The sequence below is a fragment of the Quercus suber genome, unplaced genomic scaffold, assembly GCF_002906115.3.
Source record: "Quercus suber isolate HL8 unplaced genomic scaffold, Cork oak 2.0 scaffold_533, whole genome shotgun sequence".
NCBI classification, from domain to species: Eukaryota; Viridiplantae; Streptophyta; class Magnoliopsida; order Fagales; family Fagaceae; genus Quercus; species Quercus suber.
In genome coordinates this window covers 4,413-16,319 of record NW_027069981.1, presented here as the reverse complement: position 1 = coordinate 16,319, position 11,907 = coordinate 4,413, and the positions used below count along the sequence as shown (strand labels likewise).

The window sequence follows — 11,907 nt, the reverse complement described above, 5'->3', positions numbered from 1 at the left end:
GGGGGGGGGGGGGGGGGGGGGGGGGGGGGGGGGGGGGGGGGGGGGGGGGGGGGGGGGGGGGGGGGGGGGGGGGGGGGGGGGGGGGGGGGGGGGGGGGGGGGGGGGGGGGGGGGGGGGGGGGGGGGGGGGGGGGGGGGGGGGGGGGTGTGAACTGTGTGATACTTTGTGTTTTTCTTGAATTGTGAATCAATGTGATAATTTAGTCTCGACCCCCAAAGTAAAAATCTCAATTCTGCCCTTGGTTGAGAGAGTACAATTTAATTAGAAGTTTAGCGTGTCTTCGTCCCATTTATTCACCCACCTTGCCCATTTAATATCTAAATCTATATAATATTTAAAAGATGAAGTGTATCATTTGTTATTGTTACACTTCTATTAAGCCACATCAATGGTCATGTCATCATTTTCTTACCATACATACATATATATATATATATATATATAGTGCATTATACCTTTACACATATTCTCAAAATTAATTGTAATTACCAATAATGATAGGACCATTACTTTTAACTACCATGATTTTACATGTTCTTGAACCTAAATATAAATTATAATAGAAAATACATGCAATGCAAACAAGTTGTGCAAAGACATCATTTATTTATTTTTAGTTTACACTTACCAGGAAAAGAAAATCATATTTCATCACTTTATTCATATCCATATGCTAATTTAGTATTCAAGGCCAAGTTAAAGGATCCAATTCTGCTCATACTTAGAGAACCATATGACATTGTTGAAAGTTCAAATAGTGTGTAAAACACCAATGAACGTTTAGACCCCCAAATATAAAGTTACCAACACAAGCTTATAATCAAACAATATACGTGCAGAAAATGAAATATAAGCTATAACCAAATTGGTAACACACTCTAAACCATAATTAAAAACCAACATGGCAGTAATTAAAAGGTAAAGAGAAAGGGAAGAAAGATGCAAACACAAAGATAACATGGCGATGTGTTATCGAAGAGGAAACCGAAATACTCGGCGAAAAACCTCTCCGCCGCCCTCCAAGTGGTCAATAATCCACTAGATAATAAAGTTGGGATACATGAATAGCAGAAGACCCTCCAAGCCTAATTTACCCAATGCACCTAAGCCCTCCAAGTTTCTTGCTCCTTACGCTAAACCTTGTCTTCTCTTACTTACTGAATCCCGCAATAGCTCATTGCATCAACCAAAATGAATTGATACCTTCCGAACTGCTTCCCAAGTACCAAAATATCTCCTCACAAATATGGGTATGGTGAGATAAGGATTTGGCTAAATGTACCTCTCCAGGATATGTCAATGGAGATGGTGAGAGTAGAGGAATTTGGAGAATCAAATGATGAAGATTGTGGATGAATCAATCTTGTTTTTCTCTAGGGTTTCTCTATCAAAATTTTCTCTGAAAGCTCTCTACATTTTGTGGGTATAAGGGTATTTATAATAGGGTGTATGAGGAATGCGAAAAGTCATTTTTCAACAAACAAGGCATTCTGGCGACTTAACCTTGCGACTGGAACAAGTTGCAAGTTTGAGTCACGAGTTAACTACCTGGCCAGACTGGAAGTTTTGTCCTGTAGTGCTCCAACTGTCATGATCCTTCAGCTCCCCTGTATGTTTCACATGTGTGCCATTCTAGCGACTTGCCAGTCGTGAGATCCAGTCATGAGACTGCCTTAAATTGCACACTTATTGAGTTTTCTTCACACTCTCTCACACACTACCCTTACATAATTCCCACCTAAATATAGGGTATCTAATTGCTAAAATACAAGCAAATTTGGCACGGAATAAAGCCAACACATGATTGAATAAATTCAACCTTACAATTTTCATCAACTTCAAGAAATAGAGATAATAAATACCTAATTCGGTCCAATTTGGTCCATTTCGGTCTAATTCAGTTCACTTTGGTCCAATTCAGTCCACTTCTGTCCAATTTAGCCTACTTTGTTCAATTTGGTTCATTTGGTCCAAATCAGTCCAATTCAATTCATTTTAGTCCACTTTGGTTCATTCAGTCCATTTAGGTCCAACTCAGTCCAATTTAGTCCATTCATTCCACTTTAATCCACTTTGTTTCATTTGGTCCACTTCGATCCATTTTGGGTGAGTATAAACTAAAAGTAAATAAAATTTTTATTTTTATGATCTCTATCTCTTAAAGTTGATGAAAATGACATGGTTTTTTAAGCAAGAGTGAAACTAGATCCTTCAACTTGACCTTGAATACTAGTACTACATTATTATATGGATATGATTACAATGGTAGAATGTGATTTTTTTTTTTTTTTTTTTGCGGGTAAGTATAAACTAAAAATAAATAAATATATTATCTTTTTTTTTTCTTTGATTTTTAGATGTGATCCTATTTTATTATAAATATAATGATATAATATTATTCTAATATATAGCTTGAATAATTTGGTGTTTACAACTATACATTTCATTTTGAATATTCTTCTCATTAAAGTTTATTCTATAAATTTGCTATTCTCTCTCATATTCTCTCCCAAAAAATTGTGATTATGCTGTCTCTCCCTCTAGATTTTTAATTCTTTCTTGCAACTCTACTTTAGGTTGATGAATTTTTTTATTTTTTTTTAATGTCTTTACTTTGGGTTGATATGTTTTGGTGTTGTGTTTTTTGAGTTTCCCATCACGAGTCATCTTTCTCCCTATATAATTTTGGTTTGATCTTTTTTTGAGTTAATTATTTGTTAGTTTGGAAATGAGAATATGAGTTTATATCAAAACACAATCTAAATGACTATGTATTTGAATGTGTCTATCAATTCTTTGATTAATATAAATTTTAATTATGTGATGAGTTTTGATTATGATAATAATCTCCATAAGAGAATGAGAAATTTGAATAATACATTTGAAACTTAATAATTTTAGTTCTACCAAAGGAAATTAGGAAAAGATAATGAATAATAACAATAGTTAGAAAAATATAGACCACTTCAAAAAGAATAATATCAATCAAAATACCAAAAATTATAAAATTTTATATTGTAAAAATAGAGAGATAGAAATTACTTTTATAAATTGTTTAATTTTAAAGGAGAATAAAATATCTACAACATAATTTAGAAAATAAATTTAACATTAAAAATAATTATATATTCCCACGCATCATGTGAGTCTGCGGCTTGTAATATCTAAAAACTAAAGCATAACATTTATTGGTATTGCACTTCTATTGAGCTACATTAATTAGCAGAGCATTTCGGTTCACTTCATTTCATTTTGAAAACTGTGATACTTGCACATTTGTGAAAATTGATATTCTAAGGAGTATAGTGGGCTATATACATAAGTCATGTATGTATATATCTATTCTTGGGGTGTTACACTCTTATATATTGTTAGAATTATTATTAAATTTATTATTTCCTAACAATTTTAGATTTTGGAATAATAGGTAATTTATCATAGTATCTGAGATCCAAAGTTCACAACTTTGTAACAGCTTAAACTTTTGACACATTAAATAATCTATCACCTATGAAAAGAACAGGATTCTGAGTGTGACAATTTCAAAGGGAATGCGTTGCATTTCATAATGAAATCTAGAAACTAGATCAACCATTGTCCAATCTAGAATTTGGTACGTGGAGGTGCAATTCAAAATGGTATGTAAAGTTTTGATAGTTGGCCAGAACTCTTCATGCCCTTTCACAAATAAATAAAGCATATATACTTGGAATGTATTCACTGCATTCACACTTTCCCACTTTAAAAACCGAAAAAAGCATCACAGTTTGCTGACTCGCTAAGCCAATGTATAAAGTACTAATCGTGCAATACCGAGGGTGACAGGAAACATATTTCTACCCCAAATTACAGTGTTGTCATAATTCATATTTAATTAAAGTGATTCTTTCGTAAACCGGTTTGCAATGTGTAATCTGTTTTCATGATGAAGATGCTCTCTGTTATGTTATATCCAATGACAAATATAAATTTAAGTTCTATCAATAGGGTCTTCTTTTTTTTTTTCTTTTTTCTTTTTTCTTTTTCTTTTTAATAAATCTAAAGTCATAAGATTTTTCATAATTTTTTTGCGACTGCTAACATAGTCTATTCACTGTTGTAATTTGGGTATAATAATAGTAAAGTTGGTGGTTCGAACCTCACTTTTGCCTCCACTATTAAAAAGTCGTACCCTATGCGCATAACGAAATGTCATAGTAAGCAATTTTACCCCAAATTTAATTTGGGGAGGTTGATTCCCGAACTCAAACTTGCGACATGTAGCTATTTATTTTTCCTACCTTAAAAAAATGTTGTGTCGGTGATAAACTCAAATGAAAGTGATGTTGCTTCGATCAGAATAGATCATGTCAAAAGTTGTGAAAAATATTGTGTCCTAACAATACTTTTTCCTTTTTCTTTTTTCTTCTTTCTTGCATAGTATGAAGACTTAATTCCCATTCCTTTAGCCAACCAAGGTCACTGGTGAGTTGTAACAAGCAGATGTGGATAGAGAAAACAAGGTATCATATTGATACATTTGTTCATATACATTATAACATCGGGTTCAAATATATTGATTGATTCAAATATTTTCTATTCTTGTCTTTGTGTTCAAAAGTTTACTCTATACCTAATACACAAATGCGAACAAATATGATTAGCCTGTGCTACTTCATCTTTATATAACCTATTATTATAGACTTATAGTCTTTTGATGGATAGTTGTAACGTTAAACCAATAATGAAGCATTTGAATTTCAAGTTCTACTCAATTTATTTTTTAATGGAAGATGCATTTTGTAGAGGATGATCTAAAGCTAACCTGAGGTTTAGTACTTGAATCTTTCATGGACCATTCAATCAATTTGATCTTTTTAAAACAATTTTCAGTTGCAATGACAAAAAATCTTGATAAAGCAATGATGAAGCAAATATTTTATATGCATTGTCTCTTCATACATCTAAAGGTGGCCAATGAAGGCTAAGGCAAAGCCTCAGTAAATGGAACCAAAAGGAGGCCTTTAGTTTTTTATTGATGGATAACATGGTTACCTTGATGCCTAGTTTTGTGTACGTCATACAAGGATTTGTTTATTTTGTGGTCTATATGTTTGATTAATATTCTAAATTAACAAGATTCGGATGCATTTGGGAAGTATCGAATCCTTGTAGAGATTCTTGTATTGCATCGTCAGACTCCTTTAGCCACAAAGGAACCTAATATTAAAAAACAGTAGGTGCAGGTCCTTAAATTATGTTAGGATGCACCATTATTATAGAGTCCAAAAATATTCCTCAAAACTAATAGTGACAAGAATTTTTTTTGAAAAGTATTACTTACAAGATAATGACCCCTAACCAGCCTTCCTGTGTTGATTGGTAACCGTAAATTCTCATCAATCATCATAAACTTGCACTTTTAACCCCCAAAATTGGAATCAGCATTACTAATTTGCTTGTTTTTACTGTTCCTTTTTCTAATATTATGTTTGGGGCTTTGGTTACATTGAAAGGTCATTCTTTTGTACATATTCTTCTTGGAATGTTTGAAAAGCTGCATGGAATCGTGCGGTAGTATGCACATTAAAGTTAGGTTGAAGCTCAAGAAAAAGGATCCCCTTTCTTTAAGTAAATGACTCCAGAGACTGTAGTTTGTTGCCATTTCCATAGTCTTGTTGCTTATTTTCTAGATGATAGAAACACAATTTAGTTAGTGCAGTCTTTACTGTCAAACAAATTGAATTCTGAGCTGGTGGTATAGAAGTTCTTCTCATAGGTTTTATATTAGATATCTGCACTTCAGTTAACATGAAGAAGAACAAGGTCCAAGAATGGAATAATGAATTGTTGAATGATGATTCTTTCAACACACCTAGAGGTATTCCTGAAACTCTTTCTTCACAACCACCTTCAGACATGGGACTTGACTACTTGCAGGGCTTAAAGGGAGTCTCAACCAAGCTGAATCTTAGAACTGCTAGTATAGCTAGCATCACATCTAGCTATACAGGATCAACTTCTGCCTTCAGTACAACTGAACAATGCATGTGTTTACCACAAACACGGTCACTGCGATAGCTCATCTCCATGCTCTCAATTTCTGAAGAACCATAATTTAGTTGTCCCATCAAGTCAACCATATTTTAACAATTGGTCACAAGATCATGACAATCTGGATCTACAATCATCAGATTATATGGAATCATTAATGAAAGTTCCCATCCAGAACAATCAAAGTCTCAAAAGTGATGTCTTTGAACTTCTACAGAAGTCAGCTGAACTAGATAGCAGCCTGAAATGGAGGCCAAACTGTATAAGTTTTGAGGGAATCCAGTGCAACAAAGTGAGTTCATTCATCTTTTGCATACCTTTGTCTTTTGTATTCAGTTGAGAATTACAGTTTGCTTTATGCAAGGGTTAAATTTGATTGGAGATATCTTTTCTTGTAACAGGTTGGTTGTAATCCTTGCCGTTCTTAACCACCAAAACCAATCTCCATGACAAATAGTAGTTTGTATTATCAAGAGTTGCAGCCTCAAGTAAAACACGCATTAGATGGACTCAGGATCTTCACAATCAATTTGTGGAATGTGTAAATCGTCTTGGTGGTGCAGACAGTAAGTTTCACATGACATATTTAAGGTAAAGAGATGATTATTACTGACTGATCAGTTATTTGTTGGATGATTCCAGAGGCAAATCCAAAGGAAATCCTAAAGATCATGGATACTAGTGGATTAACCATTTTGCAAGTTAAAAGTCACTTGCAGGTTTTATTGTTCATTTCCCAGCTATGGATGTTTCTTGTATATTAGTTATCATTTCCAATATTTTTGAATCAAAGTTCTTTCTTCCTTTTTCCAGAAATATCGTCCTACCAGATATATTTCAGAATCTACAGAAGGTAGGTTTTTTCCACAATTTTTATATTGTTCATAAATTGATATCCTTGAACTGTATTGCTCATTCTCAAATAAAACTGTTAAGCCTGCTACTGAAAGGTGATGGAGACTAGGCGAATTGTTGAAGGATAATCAGCAGCAGCCTTGCACTAATATTTGCCAATAAATGGATTTATTAGAAATTGGTGTAAGTTTTGTTGGTGCATTTTTAGACTCATAAAAAAATTAAGCTAATGCAAGAAAAGAGAAGGAATGTTTGAATAAATAGGCATATTCACATTTTTAGTAACCTCACTGAACGTTAGGCTGGTTATTTGAGGAAACTTGCCTTATACTTCAGAACTGCTCCAAATTTGTTGGGGTCAAACATAGAATTTGACAGCACATGTCAGAGGACTTTAGAAGCACAAAGTGCTTCTGCAGGTAAAGTAATACAAAACAATTGGGTTCTGGGGAGATTTGTTGTGAGTGCACATGTTAGTATTGAATCTCACATTGAGAAAAAATGAAGAAAGAAAATAGATGATATACATAGTTAGGTACAAAGCCTGGTGACTTAAGAGAGAAAAAAAAACTTTCTTAGCAACCAAAAGTTGAACTGTAAAAGTAAAATTCAGGTTTTGAACTCAACCACATTGTCTTGTTATTTGTTTTCTATTACATACTTTCAAGTTGTTCCACTTTTTTAAAATGACTTGGTCTGATATATTAAATGCTAGTTTTCACTGTCACATACCCTTGTATCCACCTCCTGCCTGTCTTTGAAGTATGCCTGAAATGATTCCATCTCCAAATTTATTTGATTGGCGCTTATTTTAGGTATTTGATTCCCTGTATGGCAATAGATGTGCTGAAGTGGCAGCACCATCTCTTATTAGCAAAGGTAGTCTCAGATGTTTGATGAAACAAAAGTTAGCTTCTTCATTCTTCATGATTCATCTTTGACTAGCTATGCTATGCTCCCATATGTTATTTTTTTGTGGTTAAGTTATAATACATTATGAGTTTCATACTCAGGGAAATCAGACAGAACTCACATGAATCAATTAACGCCGTTGGATCTCAAGACGTAAGCTTCTAATTATAATATCATACACCCTCCCTATTTACCGAGTCCAAATCTTCTGTCTCATCAATTGTGCTCCACCAATAAAATTTGGACAATTAGCCTCTCTCATTAAATGAGATAACTCTGACTTTAATGAGAGAGGCTAGTTGTCCAAATTTTATTGGTGGAGCATGAAGTGGAACACAATTGATGAGACAGAGGATTTGGACTCCTATTTACCACCCAAGATAATATACAGTACTAGCCTCTAAACAAAGATTAATAATTTGCATCTATTATAATTTAGAAATTTTTTTTTTCAAACAAATAAAAATGATAAACTTTAGAGATAAGTAGTAACTATAATTTCTTTTTTGAATGTGAAAAGAAAAACAAAAACCTAAATTTTAAGAGTTTTCTTTTCGAATTTAAAATGAAATTTGTTATTTGACATTTATGACTTTATTTCTAAATGAAATTATCTTTCATTACTGGGGGTATTTTTGAATCACATAAAAGTCTAATTGAAAGAAGGAAATTGTCTTATATATAGTATAGATAAAAAATTGGCAACTCTTGAAAGAACTTAGTTTTTCAAAAAGTCCTCAACCAGGGGCTTCAAGGAAACACTGGGAAAAGGTGCTTTCGGAACTGTTTATAAAGGAGTCCTTCCATCAGATTCTAAAAGATTTGTTGCAGTCAAGAAGTTAGGTAAGGTGGTAGAAGAAGGTGAGAAGGAATTCAAAACAGAAGTGAGCGTGATCGGTCAAACTCATCACAAGAATTTAGTCCGTTTGCTCGGCTATTGTGATGAGGGGCAGCATCGGCTTCTGGTATATGAGTACATGAGTAATGGCTCTTTAGCTAGCTTTCTCTTTGGGATATCCAGGCCTCATTGGAACCAAAGAGTGCAAATTGCTTTTGGAATAGCAAGAGGCCTAATGTATTTACATGAAGAGTGCAGCACCCAGATCATCCACTGCGATATAAAGCCTCAAAACATACTCCTAGATGAGTACTTTACGCCAAGGATTGCTGATTTTGGATTAGCAAAGCTTTTGTTGGCAGAGCAAAGTCGAGCAGCTCGTACAGCAATCAGAGGGACAATTGGATACTTTGCACCTGAATGGTTTAGTAAAGCATCCATTTCAGTTAAGGTTGATGTGTACAGTTTTGGTGTGATGCTACTAGAGATTATTTGTTGCAAGTCTAGTGTAGCATTTGCACTAGGAGAAGAGGAGGCATTGATAGATTGGGCTTATGAATGCTACAAAGATAAAAAATTAGATAAGTTGATAGAAGATGATGAGGAGGCAAAGAATGACATGAAGAGGCTAGAAAGGTTTGTGATTGTGGCGATTTGGTGTATTCAAGAAGATTCTTCACTGAGGCCCTCGATGAAAAAGGTCACACAAATGCTCGAGGGAGTGATTGAAGTTTCTGTGCCCCCAAGCCCTTCATTGTTTACTTCTTCTCCCCCTTCATTCAAAAAATAGGTCATCTTGAGTTTTCATTGCCCCATAGTTAACCATTTGCAACGTTTGGTGAAATACCTTTTCTTATTTGTATTATGGTATCAGAATTTGGCCAATAGTGGTTGGTTTCCTGTCTCTTGCATTGCGGTTTGTTTTTTACTATATGGCTCTCATGTGTATTATCCTTTGGCGTATTTCACCTTCTTAGTTGTAACTTGTAAGCTTGGATTCCTTGTTCAAAATGATTTTGTTTTATTGGTTTATATAATCATTTTTTGCGTGATTGTTGTCGGATTAAAGATTTCTTGTGTTTGGTTGATTTGGAATACAAATAAGAAAAGATACATGATTCTAGTTCTAAATACAACCCAATATAAAGGAAAATACAAATTTCGTGTCCTTGTTGCAATCTAATGAAAAAAATCGAAAGCAGGAAATTACATTAAATAAAACCTAATTTACATTCCTTAGACAAACTCGAGAGCTAAGTTCCAAAGTGAAAAGGTGTTAGAGGTACAATGACCAAATATAAACAATCTATCTTTCCATCACACAAACCTAGAAAATTCAGTAAAATAACATCCAATGCATTCAACATTTACAACAAAGAGTGTTAGTCAATAATACATAAAAGGGAAATGAAAAACAATCAAGTAATGCAACCTATCCTAAGATACATAGGTAATATTGAAATGCATGAAAATGCGTGAAAATGTAAAGAGATTAAAATGCGCATCCCAAATGAAATTCCTACATGCTGTATGAGGAGGTGCCATGGTTTTCATTTAAAAGACAAATTTCATAGCAAATTTGGGATTTTGACCTTCTCAAGCAATTCTAAATCATTTCATGTGGGATTTTGACCTTCTCAAGCAATTCTAAATCATTTCATGTGAATGTTTTCAAGTTACATAGGGAAAAATGCAGAAACCCATTTAATGTATAGGAATTCAAATGTTAATGATAAAGTTATGTTGAAGCTAAAGAAAAAGAATCCCCTTTCTATACGTAAATGACTCCAAAGACTGTAGTTTGTTGCCATTTCCATCGTCTTGTTGCTTATGTTCTAGATGATAGAAAACACAATTTAGTTAGTGCAGCCCTTACTGTCAAACAAATTGAATTCTGAGCTGGTGTTATAGAAGTTCTTCTCGTAGGTTTTATATTAAATATCTGTACTTCAGTTAAAATGAAGAAGAACAAGGTCCAAGAATGGAGCAATGAATTGTTGAATGATGATTCTTTCAACATACCTAAAGGTATTCTTGAAACTCTTTCTTCACAACCACCTTCAGACATGGGACTTTACTACTTGCAGGGCTTGGAGGGAGTCTCAATCAAGCTGAATCTTAGAACTGCTAGTATGCATCACATCTAGCTATACAGGATCAACTTCTGCCTTCAGTACAACCGAACAATGCATGTGTTTACCACAAAAACACAGTCACGGCGATAGCTCATCTCCATGCTCTCAATTTCTGAAGAACCATAATTTAGTTGTCCCATCAAGTCAACCATATTCTAACAATTGGTCACAAGATCAGAACAATCTGAATCTACAATCATCAGATTATCTGGAATCATTGATGAAAGTTCCCATCCAGAACAATCAAAGTCTCAAAAGTGATCTCTTTGAACTTCTACAGAAGTCAGCCAAACTAGATAGCAGCCTGAAATGGAGGCCAAACTGTATAAGTTTTGAGGGAAACCAGTGCAACAAAGTGAGTTCATTCATATTTTGCATACCTTTGTCTTTTGTATTCAGTTGAGAATTACAGTTTGCTTTATGCAGGGGTTAAATTTGATTGGAGATATCTTTTCTTGTAACAGGTTGGCTGTAATCCTTGCCGTTCTCAACTACCAAAACCAATCTCCATGACAAATAGTAGTTCTGTATTATCAAGAGTTGCAGCCTCAAGTAAAACACGCATTAGATGGACTCAGGATCTTCACAATCAATTTGTTGAATGTGTAAATCGTCTTGGTGGTGCAGACAGTAAGTTTCACATGACATATTTAAGGTAAAGAGATGATTATTACTGACTGATCAGTTATTTGTTGGATGATTCCAGAGGCAACTCCAGAGGAAATCCTAAAGATCATGGATGCTAGTGGATTAACCATTTTGCAAGTTAAAAGTCACTTGCAGGTTTTATTGTTCATTTCCCAGCTATGGATGTTTCTTGTATATTAGTTATCATTTCCAATATTTTTGAATCAAAGTTCTTTCTTCCTTTTTCCAGAAATATCGTACTGCCAGATATATTTCAGAATCTACAGAAGGTAGGTTTTTTCCACAATTTTTATATTGTTCATAAATTGATATCCTTTGAACTGTATTGCTCATTCTCAAAAAAAAACTGTTAAGCCTGCTACTGAAAGGTGATGGAGACTAGGTGAATTGTTGAAGGATAATCAGCTGTAGCCTTACACTAATATTTGCCAATAAATGGATTTATTAGAAATTGGTGTAAGTTTTGTTGGTGCATTTTTAGACTCA

At 34.1% G+C, this 11,907-nt stretch overlaps 2 protein-coding genes across 2 annotated transcripts in view; both read left to right on the top strand.

Annotated features, from left to right (window-relative positions):
- Positions 1–9,565, top strand: part of LOC112026699 (G-type lectin S-receptor-like serine/threonine-protein kinase LECRK3) — a 31,293-nt gene extending 21,728 nt beyond the window's left edge. Inside the window, exon 4 of the mRNA XM_065763925.1 lies at positions 8,869–9,565. Coding sequence (XP_065619997.1) covers positions 8,869–9,428 — 560 coding nt within the window. The 3' untranslated portion in view covers positions 9,429–9,565. The remainder of the gene's footprint in view (positions 1–8,868) is intronic.
- A 1,031-nt stretch (positions 9,566–10,596) lies between these two features.
- On the top strand, positions 10,597–11,690 carry LOC136063477 (protein PHOSPHATE STARVATION RESPONSE 3-like; the record flags this gene model as incomplete). Its single annotated transcript, XM_065763921.1, has 5 exons — positions 10,597–10,768; positions 10,905–11,128; positions 11,238–11,403; positions 11,480–11,556; positions 11,651–11,690. Coding segments are annotated over exons 1-5 (679 nt in total), but the record flags the coding sequence as incomplete, so codon positions are not given.
- Between the last annotated feature and the right edge of the window lie 217 nt (positions 11,691–11,907).